General features: G+C 48.9%; 1 protein-coding gene across 2 annotated transcripts in view; it reads left to right on the forward strand.

The window, feature by feature from the left end:
* The first annotated feature begins 2,970 nt into the window (after positions 1 to 2,970).
* Positions 2,971 to 26,381, forward strand: part of PRDM6 (PR/SET domain 6) — a 97,135-nt gene continuing 73,724 nt past the window's right edge. For both annotated transcript variants that reach the window (XM_028103433.1, XM_088023598.1), the window contains exons 1-2: positions 2,971 to 3,544; positions 12,498 to 12,805. In XM_028103433.1, coding sequence (XP_027959234.1) covers positions 2,971 to 3,544; positions 12,498 to 12,805 — 882 coding nt within the window. The remainder of the gene's footprint in view (positions 3,545 to 12,497; positions 12,806 to 26,381) is intronic.

Raw genomic sequence — 26,381 nt, forward strand, 5'->3', positions numbered from 1 at the left:
TTCTGAGCCTCAGTGTCCCCATCTGTAACCTGGGGTTAATGATAATGCTTTCTCCGCAGGGCTGCTGGGCGGAATAAACGTAGTGGAGGCGCCTACCGGCGCCTGGCCAATCCGAAGCTCTCACGGACGGATCAGCTAATCTTACTGGGAAGGCAAACCCCCGGCTTCCCAGGGTGCGGGCGCCAGGAGGTCTTGGGAGCAGTTGCTGCAACCAGCCTCTGAAAATCTCGAGAGTTTCGAGTGTGTTTGGGGGGGGGGCGCGGTACGGGGAGGAGTTCTCTGAGAAGGCCAGGCCCCGGGGACCAAAGGCTCGTGCGCAGCCGGCTTGGCCCCAAATAAGAAGGCGGTGGGGACGCTGCCCGCAGCGTCCGGGCTCCCTTACCCCGTGCCCCCAGTCTCTCCCAGAGAACCAGCAAGGAACCAGGAGAGTGTGAGAAAGAGAGCTTGCCCCTTCTCCCGAGGCCCGACCGCGCCTCTTCGGCAGTTCTTCCAGCAAATTAACTGAAACGGGCCTGGAACTTCCTATTCTCCTCCCGATGGAGTTGTTCAAAGCCCGCGCAGATTGCTCGGTTAGCCTCGGGGCCCACAGCACGTGGGTTTTCCCTCGTGGTGTTGGCCTTAAACTTGGGTACCATCAATCTATCCAAGGAATGACGGATGACCTTGTCACAACGACGCCAGTCAAAACATTGTCGGTCCAACTCTGTTCCAACCAGCGTCGAGGCAATCCTGCGTGAGACCCGGACAAAGTCTAAACAGCGCGGTTCCCAGGCTCAGACGAAACGAGCGGTGGGAAGACAAAAAGAAACAAGCAGAAATCCGGAAAGAGTGGCTATCAATTGTTCGGAGTGGCGGGTGCTAAATAAGTTGGCTTGTTCGGGGGAAAGACAAACGTCATTTCTTCTGAGTGTGGACAGAACTCCGGCTTTGGGAAAGCGCCTGAGCCGGGCAATTTCACACCCCCGGTCCGTGCCGCACCCCCACCGAGCTCGGCCAGGGCCTTGGAGGAGCTGCGGGGCCGAGGCCCAATGCGTGGATGTGAGACCGCGCAGTGAAGGGCAGCCGCGCGGCCCAAGGCACCTGGAGTGGGCAAGGTGGAGGTGGGGCTGCTCTCGCAGCCGGCACCTCCGACGCCAGGCTTGGGGCAAGAGCCTCCTACACGACCCCCCGGGGCAGCCCCTCGCAGTCAGGGCACACAAGCTTCGCCGGCGTCCGGGAGCAGTTTAATACAGCGTGACAGAGCTCGGGGTACTTGCCTCCGATGCCCACAAGGAGAAGGAGCGAGTTCCCCCAGAGACACAACCCGAGAGTGGGTGGGCTTAGCGCTCAGCCGCGTGAGACTCCGCCGCGGCCGCCTCCCCAGCTCCGCGGCCAGACTTGAGTCCCTCCAGGACTGGGCGCCCTTTAGAGACCCTCAGTCTCACGCCTCGCAGCTCACCAAAGCCTGCCTCCTCCGCTGCAGACTGAGGCTTTCCTACCCGTGCGCAACCCGCCCCGCGCCCGCCTCCCCACGCCAGGATTGCTGTGGGAAGCTGCGTGGCGGGCTAGTAGACTCTGGCACCCAGCAGTACTCCCGGAAAAAACTGAGCCGGGCAAAAGCGCAAACACGGTACTGGGACTTGGTCCGCTCGCCGGTTGGGCGCGCCGGCTCCGATGCGGACCCCCGAGCGCGTGCGGAGATGCACTCCGGTTTCCGCGTTTCCACCGCTTTCAGGATCAGGGCCGTGAGCTGGCACCTAGAAAGACTTATCATGGGCAGAAAGAGACAACAGGCGAGCGGGAGACGTCACGCCAAAAAAGGGCGGGGGGCGGGGTGGGGGGGTAGGGCCGAGGAGGTATGTGTGCGGGAGAGGCGCACCAGCCGGGTGGGGACCCAGCCCAGTCAGAACTTCCTTCTTTCCCTCTCCCCTCCCCTTCGTTCTTTTGGCCTGCCTCCCGCCTCCCCCCACTCCCCACCTCTCTCTCTCTCTCTCCTTCTTTCTCTCTTTTTCTGTCTCTCGCCCTTCCCCTCCCTTTCCTCCCTTTATCCCCCTCTCTCCGTCTGTCTCTCTGTCTCTCTCACTCTCTCTCTCTCTCTCTCTCTCTCTCACACACACACACACACACACACACTTGTATTTTGTGCTGTCGTAAAACCCACGTGTCCAGCCGGGAGGCTGCCAGAGCGTGGAGCTGAGGAAGCGGGACGCGGCGGCGGCCGAGCGCAGCAGCCCACCGCGGCTCCGATCCGCGCCCGGGCCGGCCCGCGCTCCCGCGCGCTCGGCCGGACTGCTCTAGCGCGCTCCGCCGTCCCCGGCGCCCATCGCTCGCGGCCCGGGAGGGTTCCGGGCGGCCCGACCACATCTAGGGCTTTCCTCCCCCGCCGCGCAGGGGCATGTAGCGCACCCGGGACGCACACTCTCCCGCACGCTCACCGACACGCACGCACGCACGCACCCGCCGGCGGCTCCCGAGTTTCCAGGTAAGGCGAGGCTCGTCTAGGGCTGGGGGTCCGGGGCCCCCGGGGATGGGAGGCTGGAGGTCCCGGGCCGGGGGCGGGGGGCCGAGACTGTCCCGCCTCCTGGCGCCGGAGGCCAGCGCGGCTCCGGCGCTGCGCCACTCCGGCTCGGGTCGGCTCCGGGCTCCGGGCGCCGGTTGAGGGCGGGGGCTGCCTCCTGCCGCCGAGTTCTGCGGGCTGGCGCCCTCGCGCCGGGCTTCAGCTGTGCGGGGCGGGAGCTGGGGCGCCCCGGGCTGGAGGCAAGGCGGGGCGCACAGAGCTCCCTTCGCGCGGCGCCGCGGCTTCAGAGTAAACTTTGCGCCCCAGCGGAGTTGGAAAGAGGGAGCTGTGGCACCGGGCTGCCGCAGGCGGAGCCCGGGTCTCAGCTCTCGCTCCGGGGTCTGGGCGGCCAGCCTCCCTGCCCCTCTCGCACCCGGCCCGGGGGCCCGGCTCACGCGCCCCCTCCCCTCTGCCCCCAGCTTGAGAGGTCGGACATGCTGAAGCCCGGAGAGCCCGGCGGCTCGGCCTTCCTCAAAGTGGACCCAGCCTATCTGCAGCACTGGCAGCAACTCTTCCCGCACGGCGGCAGCGGCGGCCCGCTCAAGGGCGGCGGCGCCGCGGGTCCCCTGGGCGCGCCGCAGCCTCTCCAGCCGCCGCCGCCGCCGCCCTCGGAGCGCGCAGAGCCTCCGCCGGACAGCTTGCGCCCGCGGCCCGCCTCGCTCTCCTCCGCCTCCTCCACTCCGGCGTCCTCCTCCACCTCGGCCTCCTCTGCCTCCTCCTGCGCCGCCGCGGCCGCCGCCGCCGCGCTGGCGGGTCTCTCGGCCCTGCCCGTGGCGCAGCTGCCGGTATTCGCGCCTCTGGCCGTCGCCGCGGAGCCGCTGCCCCCTAAGGACCTGTGCCTCGGCGCCGCGTCGGGCCCGGGGCCTTCCAAGTGCGGCGGCAGCGGCGGGGACGTGCGGGGCGGCCCGCGCTTCCGCTGCAGCGCGGAGGAGCTGGACTATTACCTGTACGGCCAGCAGCGCATGGAGATCATTCCGCTCAACCAGCACACCAGCGACCCCAACAACCGTACGTAGCCGCGGCCCGCGCGCGCTCTCCAGGGCCGCTGGCGCCGTCGAGCGCGGGCGCCCAGCCGGCAAGCGGGGCGGGTGAGCGGGACTCCGGGTGGTGGGCTGGTCCAGGCCGCGGCTTCGCACCTCCCGGACGACTGCGGCACAATTTTGTCAACGTTAGAGAAGGCGAGAGAACGGAGGGGAGGCCGGGTGGCACCTCACGGTTCCCTTTTTCTCCTCCCCTCGGTCCCTGCTTCGCAGCCCCGAGCGTTTAGACCCGAGCTGCTCGGGGACCGGGCATACAGATCGCCCTCCCGCGGGACTGCGCCCGGGCCCGGGCGGGTACTAGCCGCGCACGCTGGGGGCTTGGCCTGGCCTCAGTGGGACTCGGGAGGGACCCTCAGCGTTTCTGGGGAGCGTGGGCTCCAGGGCTTGTGTCTCCTTCTCCTCCCTGCCTGACCTCTGGAGTTAACTACACCGGCTCGTTTTCGGGCCGCGGGGTTGTCAGGGGACGGGCCGAGAGCTGCGGGCTGACCGGGCCTCGCTGGAGTAGGAATTTTGGACGACACTGGGTCGCTCTCTCCTTGCAGGCAGGCATTATTCTTAGGTCTTCTATTTATTTAGAAAAGGAGGAAAAGAAAAATTGCCAACTGCTTAATGAGAAAACGTTTCCCACTGCAGGGTAGGGTCGTTCCCTGCGGATCCCGCGTTCTCCGTGCACCCTTGATCGTGTAAACGTTCGCAGTCCTACCGTAGGCACGCTTGTTGCTTTACTTGTTTTTTAATGATTGTGACAGTAGTTTTTTTTAAGTACTAGCAGAGTACTCTGCTTGTTGCCGAGTAAATGGCAAATGCCTAATTTAAAAATTAGGGAAATGCCTACTTACAGCTAGAAGCTCTCTTCTAGCTTCGGTTCCTCTATTCAGAGTTTAAAAGGCTTCTCACAAGGACAAGCTCCCTTTTGAGGTCTTGCGACAAAAGGCTAAATGAAGACCAGGAATGTGTATTGCTGGCTACCCAGTTCTTTTGGGTAGTATCAGAAGTTATGGTATGTTTACACCTAAGGCGTTGGTGCAAGTGCTCCGTATACTTCCAGAGATCTCTGGAGAGAATATTAAAGGTGAAGAGAGTCAGGTTTGAAAGCAACAGAGAATTTGAAAGATCAGCGCTCACTTGGCTCTTCTCGGCTCATTCCTTCGTTTGGTTTCTGCAGGAGGAAAAGTTGATGATAAACATGTATAATCATTCTATTTTGAATAAGCCCCTTCTTGCAGAATGTCTACCGCTCCATGAACTTCTTAATTCGTTGTAAAAGCAAAATAACTACAGGTTTTAGCTAAAGGACTCCCAGTGTCATTACTTTGATTAGAAAACACTAGACACGAGCCTAGTGGCGTATTTCAGTCTTTTCGTAAGGGGTGGGGATCGTTTTTCTGATGGAGATAATTATTACTAACAAAAAAGAACAGTTGTATTTACCTTTTTCCTCTCCAGAATTTGAGGGTAAAGTACTGGTTTAAAATGAGGGTTTCACCTCGAATTTGCCCTGCCGTTAAGAAGAGGTTTGTATTTTGGAGCTTTAGAAAATTTGATAAAATTATGTTGTCCTAATGGATTTAAAAAAAAATACTTCTCTTCCTCCTGAATTTCTTGCGTGTGTTGTTTTCAAAAACAGTTCTTAAAAAAATGTGAATTAAAAAGGCAAGAAATGCTTTGGAAAAGACAGTTCTCAGTGCCAAGTGATATATAGGCACTGTGGACTGAGAGTGCCTCATCAAACTTGCAGTTTCTCTTCTGAATTAAATGAGTGTTGGAAAAGTTGCCAGCAGCAGCACCCCAAAGCCCTGGCTGTGCCCTGAGCTCTTGTTCACAATGCAATCTTGAGGTTCAGTGCATTTTCACCAGAGGAAAACCTAGATTAATCTGAGAAAGAATTGGGATAGATTGCTAATTAGTATGTGGCTCTCGAGCCAGTTTATCATCCAGGTAACGTTTTCCTCTGGCCGGAGGAAATGAATTATGATTTATTTAAATTATTCCCATTGTGTTAATCTTCTGGTATCTCCTTTTGAGTCAACTGGACTGCTTCCCTGTGCAAAGGGCAGGGGAGACCACAGAAGGCAAAGAAAGGCAGATTGTCTTATTAGAGGTTGCACTTCACGTTGTTGCCTAATTAAAGGGCCTTTGAGAAAGAAAATGGAAAGCTGAGGTAGCTTTGTGTAATGCTGGCCAGCCGGGCCTGCCATCCTTCCAGAAACTTCTCTGGGCCAGAGCACATACTCATTGGAAACCTTGGGATGTGTTTTGCAAAGATGGAGTGAGACGTGATTGGGTTTAATCTAATGAGGTGGTCAAAACAAAACAAATGCAAAGGGCGGGAAACTTTTGGTCCCCCCTGGGTGGGGGGAGTTGGTCTGTTACTTGAAAGGTGGTGAACACCAGAGCTGCTCCCCATTCCCAGGTTGTATGCCGGTAGGGGTGGCGTGGGGTGGGGTGGGAGGCTGCCCAGAAGGGAAGCATCTATTAATTTTTACCCCCTGCACACATTTTCCTACTTTCCTTTTAGGTTCTTGCCACCTCCCTGTAAAAGCGTTCTGTGAAGTGACCAGTCAGCATTGCTTCATTTTATTACTTTGTATTTAAAAGAGTGTTGAGTCATTTTCTTTTTCTCTTACAAGGCAAAGAAAGGGACCCCCTTACTTGTTTTCCCTTTAGAAGAGTCCCTCTTTGCTTGGGAGCAACAACCTGGTAACACGTGTGAATCATGAACACCCGCTTCACCTTGAAACTTTATTGGCATCCTTTGGCAAAGGCCACAGTGAAGGCAAAGCGGAGGGTCCTGTAGCTTTCTTTCACACCAAAAGACTTAAAAACAGCAAACACTGTATATGCGGGGCAGGGTGACCTCTTCCAATATATTTCTCTTATCTGTGTGGGTTCATTTATTCCACCATTGAAGTACACTTTCCTCTGACTCTCTGAATGCTTATTTGCCTCTTCTCATCTCCCTAACACCGGTGGGCGGTTTGTAACAGAAACGGAGGATGGGGCCTTTCTTCCGCGTCTTGTGTTACTGGGCGCACACATTTGCTGCTGGTTGCCTAAAGCCATTGATTACGTCAGGCTCCTCCGCGGCAGCCTCTTCTCGGCCTCTGGGAGCTGGTGCCTCACTTGAGACCCTGTCACTCTTCTTGGAAGGTAGCGAAAGGCGGCCACAGGGCGCCCCTGGTGTTTGTACCAATGATACCGGGCAGTGTTTCGGAGCCGGCCCCATTACCTTTTAAGACCTTTCAGGGAAGGTGTTCCTTTTGGATATCTGGGAGGGGGTTGGCAGCTAAGTCCTCTGGGAGGGGGGGTGGTCTCTCCACGTGGAATCCGGACGCTTTGCAACTTCCCCAGCGGGAGGTCTCTGGCTCCTTCCGTTTTGGGGGAACCCTGCCGCGCAAGGAACAGTGCTGGGAACAGCACTGGCAGGTGCTCAGGTGTGGGAGTTGGAGCGAGGCTTTTCTACTGGTAGCGCCACCCTTTCCGAAGACTGGGGAGAGGGGCTGTGGGAGAGGAGGAGATCTGGGGTTTGTCCAGTTGAGCAGTTAGAGCGAGCGCTAAAAGGAGGGTGAGTGTTTTCTGACCTTCCCCAGTCTCCTCCCACCCCGTTGGGAAACGCAGGTCCTGTTTCTGGGAGCTCCCGAGCCCAGCAACCCCGCAGTGGGGTCTTCCTGCCACCGAGGCCCAGGCTCCGCTCCTCCCGCCCAGCGTCCCCGCTGTCAGCCGCCAGCGACTTAGATTTCAGACCTGGTGTCTGGTGGGAGGGAGGCTCTCGGAGTCAGTGTGTGGGCTTTTGTGTTGTTCTATTTTTCTTTTTCTCTTTTCTCTCTTTTTGTGTGCAGGCCCAGCCCCATCCCGTAACACACATGATTTAGCTATTTTACATCATTCGTTATCTAGCGCCCTGAAACTGAACATAGAGCCATATATTAGATTGAGGTTAGAAGAGGTGGCGACTGTTTATTTAAGGTGATAAAATGGTCCATCAGCAGTAATCTCCATCGATATGTGCCACCAGGAGATGAAGGATGAGGGGACAAGCCACAATTAATTGCCCTATAGTTTTGTATGAGAGAGTGGAGCCAGCCCGGGCCCGCTTCGATTTCCTCGCCCCCCTATTCATCATCTTCGCATTGTATATGGCGGCCTCGCAGGGGCAGGGGCCGGCCAGGTTGATCTCGGCGCAATATTCTCTCGCCCGCACACCCTGGCGCTCCCATTTAATTTATTAATACAGTCATCGGAAGACACATAAAATCCACATTGCGCCCCCCCTTTCTTTCCCTCCCCTTTTGTCTCCCGCTCCTGGTCCAAGCCGGCAGCCGGGAGGAGCGGGGGAAGCCCAGCGCGTGTGCGATTCGCGGGGAGCTTTAAACTCCCCTAAGAGAGAGTCCTCCAGAAGGTTCCGCGCGCCCACGGTCGGCTCCCTTTCCCAGTGGCCGGGCTAGCCTGCCTCGCCTTCTGGACATGCCTCCGAAGCCTCTCCGGGGAGTCTGAAAGACCCCAGCGGGGTGGGGTTGGGGAGGCGCAGCAGGCAGGGCCGAGGCCTTCAAGGTTCAGACTTGGGTGCGGGGCCTCCGGCGGGCCTGGGCCTGGCCTTCCGCCCCATGCAGTCTAGCGGCTGGCTCGCGAGGGCTGAGTGTCGGCTGGAGGCCCGGGGGCGTGCACCCCAGTGTGGGAGGCTCGGGCCGCGGCGCTCTGCACCCCCCTAACCCCGACCCCGACCCCGTCTCGGGACCCCGGCCACCCCGCGCCCGCGCTCGGAGCGCGCACGCCGTTGCCAGCAGGCGGCACTCCCCGGGCGCCTCGCCGGCCGGGATCGATAGCCGCCCGTCCCGCCGGGCTCGGCCTGCGGGACTGGGGGCCGCGACCTCCCTAGCGGTCGGGGAGGATTTATAGCTTAGCTGTTACTGCCGCCCCGGCGGAGAGGCAGGCTTCTCAGCTGCTCCTCGGTTTCCCTTCCAGAGGATGAGTGAGGGCAGGCGGAGGAGGCCGGGAGGCGTCGGGGAGCCCAGGTCTAGTGTGGTGGGGGCTTCCCGCGGGCCCTGGCTCCTCCGGGGCCCACACGCGTCCGTCAGCCTCCCCAGACAGCCAAAAAGGCCTGAAACGTTTTAAATTGCACCTTTCCTAGAACGCGAAATGAAACACCAAGAAAGAAAACCGTGGCCTGCTTTGCCCCCTTTACCTTCAAATAGGTCCGTTTTCAATTGCAAAAGTAGGGCGTGTACTTGGAAAAATATTCAAACAGTACACAAGGATATGACTTCTGCTCTTCGTTACACTTGGCCTGGCCTTCCGAAGTCAGGTGAATAAGTCTGTAACCTAGTGATACCTCCTTCTCTCATTCAGGGACGCATAAACAGGAGCACGGACAGATCTACTCAGGATAGAGGAGGGACCATGATCTCTCATACCGCCTAATGCTGAACTGGCGTTCCAAAGTATCTGGCTTGGAGAATCCGATGATATTTCTCACAGATACAGAAAACACTTTACAAATAAAAATCATGGATTTAGAGAAAATTACCCGGATTTTAGGATAATCTGAGAACATTTATTTGCTTACACTTTATGAATACAAATAGACTTGTGTTATGTACTGCTGGGCGTGGAATGCTGTACGTAATGTACGTGTTGAATACATTTTGGAGGGGTGCAGTTTGTGCATCTAGCCAGCTTCTCCCTCGGACCTTCTCTTGGAGGTGTTTATGGCCCCTCTCTAGAAAACACTCTGTTAGTTTGTCTAACTGTGCCACTTTTCTCAACCCCTGAGTAATAACTTACTTGTTTTAAGCATCTTCAAGCTCCTCTGGGACCCTGAGACGTAGAGTCAGAGGCCAGTTATTTTCAATGGCAGAGGTTTCATGTATTAAAAAACATCAAGATAGAACATGGATCTGGATGTAATCGGTCAACTTCTCCAGCAGAATATTTTGCTAGAGGCACGAGGTGGTTTATCAGTTAAGACTCATGTAATTAAAGTGTATTGGCCTCCCTTCGTTGCTGCTGTGGACTCCAGGCACAGGTACTCTTCTACATAGTGGGAGAAATTCAGCTTTTTCTTCGGCAAAATGCCACTTCAGTTTTTCAACACTGCTGGAGACAACTGAAACTTAGCAGGCAGACGAGAGTTTTAGAGGATTTCTTAGAGAAAGGGCTAGCCATGGTTTCATCCTGCGTAACAAATAATGGGGAGTGTGTTTGCTGTCTGTGGGGGTGGTGGCTGGAGTTGGTACTTTTCCTCCTTATTTTATTACTGGTGTAGTTGGGCTGATAGTGCATGGTGTGGAGATGTGGCAAGTTGACAGGATCTCTGGTGCAGACGGGTAGGGAGTGAATACCAGATGCTCTTGCTTCTCACCCTAGGCCTTGTGGAGCCAACCAGAAAGGGAAAGTGGGTTAAGTAGCTCCTTGGAGTGATGTGATTTTTATTTTTACCGGGCATATTGCCTTTGCTTACTGTCGTTTGTTTTAAGCTGTTTTTGCTAAGGTGCGCTGAAAGGTCATCTCTGAGGTCAGACGCTAAGGTTCAGAATTATGGACCTCATCTCTTCACTTTCGAATACATTTAACCGCCCCAAACCCAAGAGTATGGGAGAGAGATACAGAAAGCTCTGTAATTCACTGACGCTAGAGCAATTTTTGTGGCCCCTGAATAGTGCTTTCAGTGAAATACTGCAATTCTATTGATTATGAGTGCGGGTATAAAATCTCCCAGCTTTCATTAGTCTCCCTAGATCTTTAGATTTGGAGGCTTTGAAGTCAGGCAAACCTGACTGTGAATCTTTCTCTACCACTTTCTAGTTTCTGATCCTTGGACTAGTTACGTTGCCCGTGAAGCCTCAAATTGCCTCATCTGCAAAATGGGGATCATGATGTGGTGATTATTTGATTCATGAGAGGTGTCTGGAACAGTGGAGGCACTGGGTGACTATGAGTTTCTATCATCTTTCTTTCCCTTCTCCCCTTTGTCTTGAACTTGTCATTTTCACAGTCAGAAGCTTGAGAGGATGTGTGAAGCGGATCCAGAAGGGGTGACATACGGTAAGGGTAGGAATACTTTCCATCTAGGCCCCACAGTCAAAAGCAGAGCCTGAGGCAGTATTTACATTAGTTGGTGTTACTGGGAGAGGGGGCTTTTGTGTGGTGGAGGTCCAGAGGCTTGGGCACTTCCCCACCTGTAGAAACAGGTTGTCGCTTTTCACTTGGAGGGCCTGGGGACCCCTCCAAGAAGCTGCAGTCAGAGGGTCCTGCCATTTCCTGGGCTCTCTTGGGAGGAGTGCGGGGCGTAGTGGACTGGGGGGAAGGCAGGGCCAGCTGGAGCCCTCCTCCTCTGAGCAGAGATGAAATAAATGGCGAAACCAGGGTTCCCCCACCAGGGCTGGGTTGCCTTAGGAGTTCCTTCCTTGAAGATTCCTCAGTGACTCCTTTTGCCAAAAGTTACCTAGACTTTCCTCTGTCTTAGCAAGGATGGGGCACCCTTAGAGCGAGCCCCCAGGCCTGGCAGCGCCCAAAGCCAGGTGCAGGTGCTAGGAGGCTCTGAGGGCGGCCCAGCGCTGGCGCATCCACCGGTGCCCCAGCTCCCGCCGTCCGTCAGTCCGTCTGTAGTCGCCTGCCGTCATGGTCGGTGCCACAGGGCTCCGTTGCTTTGGGGGGGGGGCGCTCCCCTGGGAGGCTGGGCCGGGGAAGTGGGGTTGTGTTGGCGGGCGGGCGCCGAGGCTGCCTCCCTGAGGCAGGTCTGCAGGGCCGGGGCGCAGACACCGCGGCTCCGCCAGGCCCATTAATAACCCGGAGGGCGCTGCGATCCGACAGCACGGTCGCCACAGGCCCTGCTTCCCGCGGCCGCCTGGCCTTTTCCCATTCAGTTCGAGGTGAGGGACCCAGGGCATCCACAGCCACCCGACCCAGAGGGAGGGTGAGGATCCCCTTGCGCTGCAGGCTCCTCTGGGGAACGTTGGAGCGAGAGCCTTGTTCGCAACACTTCTCTGAGAATCACATGCAGCCTTGGGGATCACCATCTGGGCAGGAGTTGGGGCCCTCTCCACTGAACCATTACCCCATCCTTAAATTTGCGATTTATTCCTTTTTGGCTTCTGGGAAGAGCTTGCACTCCAGCACAGGCACTCCATGCCTGCCAGAACAGTCCCCCTTTCTCCACCCGAACCCCTCTGGCTGGAGTGGCCAGAGCGGGCACCGTCAGGGACCCCAGCACCAGGGCGCCCTCAGAGGCCGGTGTCTGGGGTTGCGGTGCCACGGGGGTGGGGGGGAGGCAGGGAGGCAAGGCCGGTGTGGCGCTCTGGTCCGGGCACCCCGGGTGGGTAGGTTCCTGCGGGTAGGGGGGGCGCTCTGTGCTGGAAGGGTCCCCCGCCTGCCCCGGTGATTTTAGAAGGATCTTCTAGAATTGCAGACACAGGTAAACCAACTATAACCAGCGACCAAAGTAGAATATCTCGAGACAGAAGGTTGAGCAAGAGCTGGGGGCTCTTTTCCCGGCACAGTGAGCAACACACCTGCAAACACCTGGTAGCTGAGGACTCCTGGGAACAGGGGAGAGGGGCAGAGGGAACTAGAGAAAGAAGGGAAGAGGGAGAGAGAGAGACACACACCTCGAGGAGTGGAAGCCAGGCGGGGGTTCTTCAGAGACAGCTGCGCCGGCCACCCCCAGCTCGCCAGGCTTTTGGGGCGCCCGGGGGCTCGATCCTTCCGGGCCAATTTGGGTGCGGCGATTTCCAAGGGAGAGGCGCAGATTTACCTCTCCCCCCCTATTCCCAGTGGCCTCGGTGGCCTGAAGGTGTCCCCTCCCCGGCAGGTGGCTTACGCAGGAGGGGATGGAGTTGTCTCAGGGCTTTTCTCCACTGAGGATGGGCCGCCTTGAGCGGCGAGTTAACCTTCTTCCTTCCCTCCCTCCCGCCTGTCTCCGGCAGGTTGCGACATGTGCGCGGACAACCGCAACGGTGAGTGTCCCATGCACGGGCCACTGCACTCGCTGCGCCGGCTCGTGGGCACCAGCAGCACCGCGGCCGCCGCGCCCCCGCCCGAGCTGCCCGAGTGGCTTCGGGACCTGCCACGGGAGGTGTGCCTGTGCACCAGCACCGTGCCCGGCCTGGCCTACGGCATCTGTGCGGCGCAGAGGATCCAGCAGGGCACCTGGATTGGGCCCTTCCAGGGCGTCCTCCTGCCCCCGGAGAAGGTGCAGGCCGGCGCCGTGAGGAACACGCAGCATCTCTGGGAGGTAAGTCCCTCGCGGCCCAGCACCTTGCCAACCATTTGGAGCTTTGGCCGGCAAAGAGCCTGGCCCTTGGCGGGGTGGGGGGTCAGCTTTGGGGAGAGCCTCCCTTGTTCTCCAGAGGGGAGTGGAGGAGAGATTTCTCTGGTCATGCAAATGCCAGGTGTCTGCAGCACCTGCAGTAAAGAGGTGCAGGCTTTGGCCTGGCCCAGCAGCAACCCAGCCAGGCAGACAGGCCCTACAGGTTTCTGAAGATGGGATGCCCTTAGCAAGCCTCTGTTCCTGCTGGGATGGATTTGACTGTTGGTCTCCCTGGGTCTTGAGAGAAAGAAAAGCCAGCCGAGGTGATAGAGCAGAGGAGGCTGGGGCAGTGGGGTGTGAGCTCGATGAATTTTGTGTCCCATTCTGAGCTCTTCCAGGATGGTTTTGGGCACTGGGCAAGAAGGAGCATAAACATAAACAGGAGGAAGAGAGTCAGGCTCCTTTTCTCAGATGAAAACAATTTTCTTAACGCTGAACTTGAGAGACTGGGGCATGTTTCTTAACTTTCAGAGCGTCCCAAGTAAGCAGATTACATCGTGAATCAAAAATCACAAATTCTGCTTCTTCTCTGGCAAAGTACAGTCATGCAGTCTTCCCCAAGACAGAAAATCAAAACATAGGAAAACTCGGAGCACTTTGATATCACCCAGTTAATGATATTACTTTAGTGGCACAATCTTATCTCATGCTATTATTTAAAAATAAGCCATGTATTTGAAAAATGTTAATCTGAGATTTCTCCCAAAGTTTTATGGTTGATTATTGAGATCCAGTTCTGAAGAGGCAGATTCTTAGCCATAAGTAATCCCCCCCCCCGACCCCCGCCCAACCAGCTTTAGCCACCTCTCACCCTTGGAGTGATTTCTGAAATACAAGATGGTAGAAGTCTTATCCTTAGGGCCATATATAAATCTCACTGAGGCCAGGCAATACAATGGAGTAGAAGTAGCCAGAAAAGAAAGTCTCTGAAGAGCCAGCAGCCAAGTTGGCATGGACTTTAAGGCTCCGCTAATGGTTCATTTCTACCATACCTTGTCTCATCCACTTGGTTCCGTGGCCTGTCAGGATGGGCATGCACGCTGTGAGCTGCCTCCTAGCCACTAACTAAAACTCGTGGGACTCAGTAATCCACTCAGATTTTTGCTGAGCACTCTGGCCAGCACTATCTTAGGCCCTGGAGACATAGTGTTGTGAAAAACAAACCTGGTCTCCACAGCCGTTCCATGAGGGTTGGCAGGGGGCGCTGGGGCCTGTGCCCGTAAAACCTCCTCTGATGGGGGAGGAGCTAAGCGAATGAGCTTACAGCCCTCAAGCCCAAGATGGCCACATGGCAGCCATGGGCTGCGCACCCCACAGTTATCTGCTGGGGCACGGTGCCCAGGCTCCCAGGTTCCATTTCGCTCCTAAATTGGAAAAGACAGTGACACATTCTTAATCATTCAGCATAGGATTCTTGAGCGAGGGAGAAAATGTTGGGCGTATTTATGTCACCTTTTTTTTTTAAACAGAATTTTTTATAGGAAAACAGGACAGGAGAAAATGGCTCCGTACATAGAGCCAGGTTAGAAGTTAGAGCTTTTTGGATTGGAAAAACTGACAAGTGGGAAATAATCAAAGCATCTGGTTTTGAAATATTTCCCAGTTGGTTTTTGTTTCTTACTAATTAGTTGTAACCTCCAGTGCGGTTTAAAGTTTATAAAACACTTCCAGGCACTTTTCATGTTCCAGTAGTGTTATTGGGAGCTCTGATACACTACAGTTAAAGGTCTGCCAGTCCTTTTCGGAGGAGATGGTAAAGCAATTGTTCAGTGGTACAGATTTGCTCCGTCTGCAAATGTTAAAATTGAACACTGTCATCTTGCCCTCTGATGCCCCAGGTTTGGAATTCATCTATTTTTTAGAGTGCCAGGGGACAAAGCCATAAACATGAAAACAAAAACAAAAACCCATAGTTCATTGTTTTGCTTTGTTTTGTTTTAAAGGATTTGGATATGGTTGGGATGTTGGCCAGAGATCACTACACATATAGACTATAATGATACATATTAATATTGAAAACTCTGGAGCCTTCCTTTTGTGCCTTTCCTCGTACTTGATTAAATTAAAATTCTGTTGAAACGAGGAGAGAGGGAATTGAGCGATGTTGATACCTCAGTGGGTAGGAAGTGTGTCTTACCTGTTGTTTTAGGTACGTGAGTTGGTCTGTGTTAGAAAGAAGGCTTGCTGGGTATAGGCATGCTTGAATGATCTCCAGATCCCTCCTTCTAAATTCAGAACATGATCTATTTATTTTTTTTATAATTTTTTATTGTTATGTTAATCACCATACATTACATCATTATTTTTTGATCTATTTCTTTTTATCATCTGTAAGAACAGTTAGAATAAGCACACATTTCGGGGCTTGAGGGGATGTTAAAACTGCAGCTGTGCAAAATGTATCAGTCTCCTGGGAGATCCTATAAAATGTGACAGAGTGGGGCCAGGTAACTTAGTGTCAATGTCCATTTGTAAGAAAAAACACTTACTCTAATAGGTGTCAGGTTTTTATTAGTATGATTATTCTTAAGCTATGAAGTCTGAGTTTATTTTGAAGTTTAAGCATTAAGATTTTTTTTTAATGAAACGTGACGATTAGAATTTAGTTCACTTTATAACAGGAGATTCTAAGTGTCAGAGTGTTCCTTAACTGTTAGTCTTTGCTTTCAAACCTGAATTCTCTTGTGAAAAAATTGTCATCATCATATTCTTCCTATTAGGAAAGATTCTGTGATTGGAATACACAGTAGATCTAGGGAACTTTTGGCACTAATTGTTTAATGACTCACGTAATAATTACCTGTTTAAAAAACATTCTTTTAGACATCTTGCAGAATATCAGGTCGACATAAAGCAGATCTTTAAAAACTTAAAAGCGGTTGAATCATTACCATTGTCTCTCTTCCTCACGTTTTTTTCAAGTCACTTGCTGATGAAGAAATGTCTTTATATTTAGAGTTCAATACTCAGGGCCTGACGGATCTTACCGGCATTACTTATCTTTATTTCAGTACAATAAATGGATTGCTAATCTTTTCCCGTCACTGTTTCCAAGTAGATGATGGATTTTTGTTTCAGTTTACAGTTCATTGTTTTTAGTACGGCTGTACTTTATTATACACATGAAGGCTTATTACAGAAGCAATCAGATTCACCTTAGTTCCTGCTTTTATTTAATCATTAAAAGCTCTATTTTCTTTTGTAGAAAATGACTTTTTAATATTTAACATACATCAGCCATGGAGAGCTTATTTGATTGTTTTGTCAGTGTGCTGTTGTCTTTTAGTTAATATTTTCTTTGTACTAATCCTGGTTCTTAAAAATATAGCAATTTAAAGAAAGTTCAATATCATTCCATTACCTTCAATATATTTTGGCTCTCTGGGGGTATCCGTGGGAAATTCTAAGAGTTTTTCTTTTTCTTTTTTCTTTCTTTTTTAAAGCCAGAAGCCCAGGTGATTTTTTTTGTAATTTAAGGAGATTAACAAACTAAAAGCCAAATTACTCGTCTTTTTTTTTTGTCAGTTTCTTTTAGAATCCGATTTTAATGTGTTTTACAAAAAATAATAAATTCACAGAGTTTAAGACAAAAACATGACAGGATGGATTAAACAATCACTCGCTTTTCTTATATACATTTATTCCAGCAAGACTTGGATGCATGGTATTTTCTAGCTATTTGGCCATAATGAGAAAAATCTTTATGAATGTTTTGCAAAGAAAACATAGTCTTTCTCAGCAATTAGGTCTTATTGATGAGAGTGAGATAATTTTGTTCTAATGTGTTTTCTAATAAAGACGTGAAAAGGCACGTTTGATTTCAACATTTATGAAAACATTTTCTCAATTATTAATGTGCCCTTTTTCCCTTGAGATAAATTAATCTAGTTGCACATGGTTTCCCCTTTCTGCTTAACATCAGAATTTAATATGACTGGACCTGAGGAATGTACATCGTGTAAACTTAAAATTCTATTGGATATAAAATATGGAAATTTAAAATAAAGTTTACAGTTTAAGATAGGCCAGAATTACCCAGGCCTTTCAAATCAGAGTCTGATTTGACAGGAAATTTTAGTGACAATGACAAAATAAATCGCACTTGTTTTCACCCTAGAAAAATTATGCTGCTAATTGAAATAATGTAGTGACTTGTTAGGATTACAGTCAAGGTAATAGGAAGGGCTTTGATTTCATAGAATCTGTCTTTGCCTCAGTAAATTTGAGTGTCTCGTTTTCATTTACACTATGTGAAAACCTTCATTATTTTTCTTCAGAAAACCAAGGGGGATAACATAATGTGGGGCAGGTTTTTGTGTGTGTGTGTGTGTGTGTGTGTGTGTGTGTGTGTGTGTGGTTTGATTTTATGCCATAATATTTTAGATTTAATAAGAGATTTGCTTTTAAGCAAATGGTCGATTTTTCATCATTACCATTTAGCTTAGGTCAAAAGACATTGATGAAACCAATATTAAAAATATATTACACGTTGCTAAATGTTTATATTTCAAAACCATCACCGGCAATTGGTACTTGAAGGAAATGAATTGGCTTCATATTTTAAATGCATTACTTATGTTTTTTACCATCACCCAATTCCTCGTATAGTACTGTACTCATTTGTATATATATTTAGATGTTGAAAAAATAATTTAAATTAATCATTTAAAATTATAATCACTTAAAAGTTTGATGGAAATCATTTTAAAATTGTTCCAGTGATAGTATTATAATTACATAGTCCATAGTTTTGCTTTATAGACTTCGGCTCATTGGGTCTGATTCACCAAAGCACAAGGGGATAGAATTAAGTGGCTGTTCCCAGTGATATTGAAGTAGAAATTGTGCTTCCTAGTAATTTATCATTTCATATAATAGACTGCTTGTCAGCGTGGTTTTGAATATGTCCATTTCATGAACTCCAAATGATTTCTCTTTAAGAATCAACTGTAGTTCTGCTCCTATGATGCCTTCAATTTGCAGGGTAACAACTGGTATATCTCTTCAGCTTTGCCTCATTTCATTTGAGGATGTCTGTGATAGCGGTGCCCATTTGATAGAGTGTGAACATCTTGTAATTTTACATAAACTGCAAAACCATCTGCCGCCTCTTGGAATGATTTCCAGCATTGTGTTAAAAATCAAAACTTAGTGCTTCAAGTTGGCTTTGCAGAGGCCCGTGAAAGTCCTTCTTGTAACGGGTTTATGTCTCACCCTGCCCAGGGCCACCCATGGTTTTCCAAGTCCAAAAGTGATACTGCTTTAAAAACAACAACAAAAAAAACATCGATAGCAGCCATTTGGAAATTCTCACACTAGTGAGGTTTAATCCAAGTATGCATGTGACAGGACAGGCCTTCAGTTGCAAATACTTTATGAAGAGCGATGTGTTCTGTATCTGCAGGACTATTTTTCTCATTAGTCAGTTCATTTTATCTGTTGTTTACAGATTGCTTCTCTTATTGATAGCATTTTGTCCATGTGAAGGAAATAAGTATGTCTTGTCACAACTGCATATTCTCTGACATCATATGATTCCCCCCCCCCCACTTTTTCCCACACTGACTTAAACATAAGGTCAAGAAATTAAAATCAGAAACTCAGCCCTCCCCCCCCTGGTAGCCAGTGAGCCTAAAAAAATGTGTTTATGGTAACCTTGGGCCCCGAGGAATCTGCAGGGGAGCCTTTTTATTTTGTTATTTTACTGTGTCACTTAAAGCACTTTGAATTATTCGAGGAACTCTCTTTTGTTACCCAGAGATCACGTATAATATGACGGGTTTTTGCCAATTTGATGGAATATAAAAAAAGGGCCCGTTCCTTAGCTGAGGAATCAGGTCCACAATATCCAGACCCCCTCGTGCTGCCGATCGGAAGAATGCGTGCCAAGAACCACTGCAGGACTGCCTTGCTCTGTCTCTTCCTCGCTTTCTTTTTTCTTTTTATTCCGAATCTTCTAGGCTCCAAGATTTCATGAGTTCAGACATTCCTTGTGTATTTACACAAGAAATACAGACTCTGGGATAGCTACTTAGCATAAAAGCCAGAGAAGCCGGAGCCGAGTATACTTTTCCTTGTAAGCATTTGCCACCTCGCTCAGATAAGTTACAGAATTCCATTATCCAAATTGTTACACATGTGTGACAGAGGTTGACCTTTTGTCATGTCAATCCTTTTTGTGTAGGCCCCAGGCTCCAGCCTAATGGCTCAAACCCTGATTTACTCACTGTAATAAGGGCAGGAGGTCGAGCAATTGTCAGGCTGTCCTCTTCTTGGAGCCTGGTTGAAGGCTGTTAACACAAAGCTTTTCAAAGTGAATTTACAACCAGCACCACTGACAGAGGCCAATCAGCGCACCATAAATGTCAGGTTAGTGAGATTGAGCAGTAAGTAAAGGAGTGACAGCATACTATTGGCTGGAATCAATTGGCTAGGGTTTAACTGAGAAGAGCAGTCCAGGGGTGTCGAGCTCAGGTAAGGCGCTCAGTGTGCGGCCTCGGTTTCCAGGTGGGAGCGCAGAGAGGTACCTGTTGGAGGGGCGGTGGTGTTTAGCAGGCGCCGGAGGGTCACGGCATCCCCCGCCCCCCCTCCGAGGCTTGGTGGCAAAGAAGGGTCCAGCGTTAGACAGAAAGGAGAGGGAGCAAAACCGTGAACAGGGTGGGGCTTTCAAAACCAGGGGACGCAAGGCGGCGCCTCCCTGTTAAGCCAAAAGGTAATTGCCGTTGTTCAAACTCCAAAACCCTAACAGGAATTTCCACCGAGGCGCGGACGCAAGGAAGCCCCCCTCTCCAGCTCTTCTTGGGGCTGAGCAATGTGAAACTTTTCGTGGAAGTCACTAATGAGTGATTATGGGTTGCGGGCCTGAATATCCATGAGGTGTGGTTTCTCTCCCCTGCCCCCTCCCCCCCCCCACGGAATGTTTTTATCATTTTGTGTAATGACAGCCTGGACAACAATTCATTTAGCTCTGAAGGCATCAGCATTAAAATGGAGGAATCCATTAAAATGCTGTATGCAAGGATTTATAAATTAGGCAATTTCCTTGATTATTGCAATCATTTACAAAATTGATTGTTCCAGTGTGGTATAGACAGATTTCAGCAACTATCATTGACAACAAGCACAGTCTCTGGTATCTATAGCTTCTGGTCACTAAACCAGGTCACTGTACCTCCCCACCCCTCCCCTGTTGTGTTTGGTCTCAAGGTCAGGCAGACTTTCAGAGAACCTTAAAAATTAGGAAGTTTCCGTGGTGTTCAGAGGAGACCCACCTAGGCTCTGAGGGTAGGTGCAGGTTCTTTTAAAAAGGTTTGTAGCCATGTTTGCACAGGTGAGTTCTCATTTTGGAGGAGGGTGCCGATGATCCACGTGTTTCAGATCAGAAGCGCAGATTTTGAAATGATGCCAACTTAAAAGGAGATAATTTTTGCAAATCACAGCCGTAAATATTTGTTTGATCGAAGATCTGAAAGCCAATAATGTGTTTTATTTGTTGGTCCTTAGAGTTCTAATTATCCAATAGATATATCGTAGAGTCACTGGATTTTAGGTCAATTAATTCTGGAAGGCATAATAAAGACATTGTTACAAGTGTGAGGTGCTCAAAATGCTGCAGATTTTCCTATACGAGAACACAGATTTTCCTATACGAGAACACACACAACAAGTCCACTTGGTGCTTAATCACTAACCACAAACCACAGAGTTGCCTTTATTCCTGAAATATCAGAAAGGGGCATGCCAAATGTGTTTGCAAAACTCTGTCCCATGAAAGCTAGCCATGCGGTTTATGCTTAGTACAAAATAACCGACTTGAGACATTTGTTTTTAATCATCATTTTGTTTTTAATCACAGTTTTTCCCTTTTGGAACTCTAAAACAAAATGGGGCTTGTAAAATAATAACACTTGAGAAAATCGTTTAACACTGTTGGGAAGACAAAGACATTTTTTAGCTTGTCCTCCTTTGAATACAAAAATATTTGATCTCAGGGTAGTCCTTTGTTTAAAAGGGTGAACGTTGTGTTTTAGGAAGTCCTATGGCTTGGTGTTTAGGTGTTGGTGCTTCAGAAGCCAGAAGTTTCTTTTCATTTTTAATGAGTTGTAATATGCATGGCTTAAAAATTCAGTAGAAAGGCAGTATTTTCATTTCAGTGTCTTGATATTGTCGCCTTATTTTTATTTAAATGTTCCTTTCCACAGGTATTTCTGGTTTCTGTTAAGACTTAAAAGCCATGGGACCAGATCTGTCTCGGGTGAAGTGTGAAGGAGGCACTCACTATTAGAGATGTTTCTACCAGTGCTGTTGTACATTTATTTAATAAACTGAAATCTACAGCATGCCGCTCTGAAATGAGAATACGGGGCTAAGCCCATTTTATTAAAATGAACAGTGTTTTTCACTCTCTGTGATCACTTTAAATTAAAGCTGCCTCAGATAATGAAGTGTCTTCTATAGAAACATTCAGTGTAATCAAATTCAGCAGAAACTTCTTAAGTGCTTTTTAATTGGAATCAAATTAAATGTAATCAAGTCATGTTTTCAGGGTCTTGTAAAGCACGGAGACCTAAGTGTTCTTAGCATGCTTGGGAATATTAATGTTGATCACAAATTTAGTACAACGGTGCTAAATTCTCAGATGTCCATGCAAACTTCAAAATGATAGATAATCCATAAATAAATTTTTGTTTAGAGGACAATGCTTTCAGAATCTGTTTCGTTTGTCCCCAAACTAATGTTGAAATTCATTTGTGAGATATATGTGTGTGTGGGGGGGTATATACACACACACATATATATACATAGCATGTATCATTCCTGGGGGAGAGAGTTCTGAAAAATGTTGGACTAGTGAGAAAAGCACTTAATTTCAGTTTGTTGCAAATTAATGGCAATTTACAATTTGACCTGGATAATCTACAAAGTGGAAAATCTAATAATTAAGCTTTAAGTAATGGAAATGAGCTTTTCTATGGAACATACTTCATGCTCATCCTAAGAAATTCAAACTGTATAGAAGTATAAACCAGTGGTAACTGTAAGTGGATGATGATTTTTTTTTTTTTTTTTTTTAAGTAATCTCTACACCCAGCACAGGGCTCGAACCTACAGCCCTGGGACCAAAAGTCTCACGCTCCACCGACTGAGCCAGCCAGGCACCAACCCCTGCGCCCCCCCGCCCCCGCCTCATTGTTGATGATTTTCGTAATGGCCTTTTGAGAGACGACTATGTAATATAATACGTATTTATTTCATTGAAATCACAGTTTTGGTACAGATATTTGCACGATGTCCTTGATACTCCAAATGGCACCATTTTCATAGGACTTTTCTGCAAATGGTTAAATTTGGCTCAGCCATGAGTAGATTTTGATTGGGGGTCTAGTTCCATCCTCCCCTCTCTATTTCTCGTGGTGGGAAATTTCATTAGCAGTCTGCAGGCCCTGCTGTATTATAGAAACACTTCTAATGGTTTTGTATGTTTTTAGTGTGTGTCTTTAATATGACCAGAGGCTTTCTGGGGTCTATAGGGAGATTTTAGTGGCCCTCAGAGAGGAAGAAATTTCTGTTTTTCTTTTTATACATGAAGGTGTTAACAAAAAAGGATCAGATCTTTTTGAAATGCTTTTCTAAGTAGGAAGACTCATTAATTTACCTGCTTGCATGTTAGACTTTAAGGAAACTGCTAAATTTCTTTGTGCCATTATTTCTCCTTGTATAAAAGAATCCACTGTACTATTGTGCAAGCTAGACAGTATTTATGACTTCTGTATAAAAAGAGAGATTTTCCCTTTTTTCAACTGGCATTTTAATAATAATTTTTAAGTCTCTAGTGTACTCTGCACATAGTTAGAATGTCATTATTTGTCTGATAAAACAAAAGATTGTGCAGAGTAGACCATGGTACACACTTTGAATGGATTTAATTATTTACTCTAAAATCGGGCTTAAATAATATTTAAATGCAAACTTATTTAGTGCTGCTTACACGTAAGAAGGGATTATATATTAAAGAGATCCCAGGGACGCCTGGGTGGCCCAGTTGGTCAAGTGTCTGCCTTCAGCTCAGGTCATGATGCCAGGGTCCTAGGATCGAGCCCCACATTGGGCTCCTTGCTCAGTAGGGAGCCTGCTTCTCCCTTTCCCTCTGCAGCTCCCCCTGCTTGTGCTCTCTCTCTCTTTCTGAGAAACAAATAAATAAAATAAAATAAAATAAAAAAGGAAATCCCATACAACATGGGTGTAAAAAAATCATTGGATGGCTTTAATTTTTTTTAAGTTTATTATTTTTTTTTAGTAGTCTCTACACCCAACATGGGGCTTGAACTCCTGACCCATCAAGAGTTGCATGCTCTTCCTAAGCCAGCCAGGTGCCCCTGGATGGCTTTAATTTTTAACACTACATTTCTAATGGAGGGCAACAAGGGTAACTATAAATGTTGGACACATAAATAAAAGTTTCTAGGTATATGATTTTAGTAAATGAAATGATGGCTCTTCATCCTCATGACAGAAAATGGACTTGCAATGCGAAATGTAGGGGGAATGACTGAGAAACATCTAGAAAAATCACAAGGAAGCCCCAAAACCTGAAGGTCCTTTGACCATGGACCTCAAACCAGGAGCCATTCATTAGGTGTGACACTGGATATTGAATTCTGAATAGAACAACATCTCAATGCCTAGCATATTGTGGCTTGTCAGTATATATTAAATGACAACAAATCAACATTGTGGCACATTTACCACTGTCCATAAAAACGTGTGGGCTGCTATACGTGTGCTAGCAAATACTGACATAATGGTACACCGTACAAATTTTGAATGTGTCAGTGTTGACCTTAAGAAAAGCAACAATTCTAACCTTGGGTTTCTTTTTTTTAATTAAAGATTTATATTTTTGATAGAGGAAGTGTGCACAAGTGGGCGGGGGGGCAGAGGGAGAGGGAGAAGCGGGCTCCCCGCTGAGTAGGGAGCCCGGTGCGGGGCTCGATCCCAGGTCCCTGAGATCATGACCTGAGCCAAAATCGAGAGTCCGATGCTTAACCGACTGAGCCACCCAGGCGCCCCAAAAAGGAATAATTCTAAGTGACAGTTGGCATTTAGAACATTTTAGATGAAAAAGTCAAAGCCGAAACGTGTCCTAAAGAACAAAAATTTAGGTTGAAATTAATATATTTTTTAAAGATTTTATTTATTTATTTACAGAGAGAGAGAGAGAGCAGAAGCAGGGGGAGTGGGAGAGGGAGAAGCAGATTCCGTGCTGAGCAGGGAGCCCGATGCGGGGCTCGATCCTAGTACCTCGGGATCATGACCTGAGCTGACGGTAGCCGCTTAACAGACTGAGCTACCCAGGCGCCCCTGAAATTAATATTTTTAAAAATATATGTTTATTTCATATTAATTGTTTCTCTCGTGGTATTCGGAATTACTACTTAGATAGCAGTCTAAGCATGGGTGATACTCAAAATATTTGATAACCAATTCAGCTCAGACTTTGCCCAGTGAACCAGGATGCCTGCCATTGGATCTGTGTCCCTACGGGGTTGTGTGTCAGCTCTGAATCTAGGAAGGTTAGCTGAGTGTTAGCATAACTATTGAATAAAGAATCAGGTAGAATAATAAATCTATACTAGATATAGGGGTTTGGTTTTATAAGGTAAAAAGTTCTGGAGATTGGTTGCAACCACGTGAATATACCTTACACGACTAAACTGTACACTGAAGAATAGTTAAAATGGTAAATTGTGTGTATTTTACCCTGATTAAAAAATAGGCTACATTTTCAGCGACTTTTCTTCTAATTCTCAAACTCTCGCATACAGAAGAATTTCCCGGTGCAGGGAGCCAAGCGAAATTAAATCTGGGCTTCTGCCGCTAAAAGATTCTGGTTCAGTCTTCCTGCACTGGGACCCGTCAGTCTGTTTTCTTAGCACATATCTCACGTGGTCCTCCAACTGCACTTTAAGAAAATGAAAATGCCAGACTCCACCTTTCTCTACCTTACTCCTATGGTTGTCGGCTTCCCTTCCTGCTGCTTCCCTTGTTTTGGCCCCTCTGGAGCCAACCTGGCCTCTCCTGCCTCATTTCAACCCTCGGTCTAGTCTCTTCTGTTCCTGTGTTAATTCTAGTCTTGCCTTCATTGCTGCTACACCTTAGCTAATGTCCGGGTATTTCCCATCTCCTTCCTTACCACCCTCCTCCAGATAGATGGATGGAGAGATAGACAGACAGAGATGAAGATAGAAATACTGATAGGGCTAACAGGCAGCAGGATGTACTACCATGACCTTCATCTTTGATATATTTTGGAAGTCTACCTGGCCAGGTGTCAGGAAGTGGCCAGAAAAGCAGAAAGCTTTATGTGTAACCTGCAGCGTGTCCTTAGCCCCTAGGTAATCAAGGTGTCTTCAGAAGAGGGTTGGGGCCTTCTGGACGGCACTTGGTGATGTTCACAAGGCCTGAGCCCCACCTCTGTCTGGGTCTGAGCTATGTGGCCGCCAGCAGACACCTTAAGTCCCTCCACTCTTCCCAAGCACGACTTACCTCTCCGCATCACCTGCCAGCCCGCCGCCATGGAGAAAGGCCATATGCGCCGCGCATGCCATTTGCACTGAGGGGGTCTGTAAATTTTCCATGTGCCAACTCGATCTGCACATTTGCTGATATTTTGCTGATCTTTTCCTGTCTTTCTCCTTGGCTTCCCCGTCTCTGCCCGTTGATGGAGGTAGTCTGCGGGCATGCAGCCTGGTTCTGGGTCTCCCCTTCTCACACCCAGCTTGCCTGTTCTTATTGTTTCAGTTGCTCTCTTGGACGGCTGGCTCCCACATTCCAGTGTCCACAGAGGTCTTTCTTACATCCTGGATTTTCAGTTGTCTTTGAGACATCGCTGTTCAGAGATGTTTCATATTGAATTCACTACCTGCCCCGCCCCCACCTCTCCCCCCGATAGATGGCTCTTTATCCTTAACTTACAGGGCTGTCATAGTCCTTTTTTGGCCTGTGAGCCCAACATTTTGGAGTTACTCTAATGGTTTTTAAAAATACTTGGATTCCTGGAATCTATCTAACACACAAAAGGCACTTAACTCAACACTGTTGATCTGATAGCAGTGATAAGAGCCAACACAGTTAATCTGAGACTGAGTGCTAAAGAGCTTCCCAGGGCTCGTCTTAATTCATGCTCAGAATAACCCAATGAGGTAAGGACTACTGTAGCTCATTTTTCCGATGAAGAAACTTTGCAGATGAAGGCAAAAAAGAAAAATAACTTGCCCGAGGTGGTATGTAGTGAAGGTAGGATTTCCACCGAGCTGGTGTGGGCCATAGAGTCCTTGCTCTAGACCAGTCCGTTGCTACATTACCTGCCCCGGTCCACTCTCACCCCTGAGCTCCCATTATTTTATGCGGCTCCAGTGTCTGCTACAGACTTCTCCACGCACCTGGCCCTAGCCTCTGGGCCTTGGTGTGAGCTTTCCCTCCTTGGGAGACACTGCTTTGG

This window comes from Eumetopias jubatus, unplaced genomic scaffold (genome assembly GCF_037043125.1).
Source record: "Eumetopias jubatus isolate StellerSeaLion01/CBP00866 unplaced genomic scaffold, mEumJub1_p1.0 scaffold_5, whole genome shotgun sequence".
In the NCBI taxonomy this organism is placed as follows: domain Eukaryota; kingdom Metazoa; phylum Chordata; class Mammalia; order Carnivora; family Otariidae; genus Eumetopias; species Eumetopias jubatus.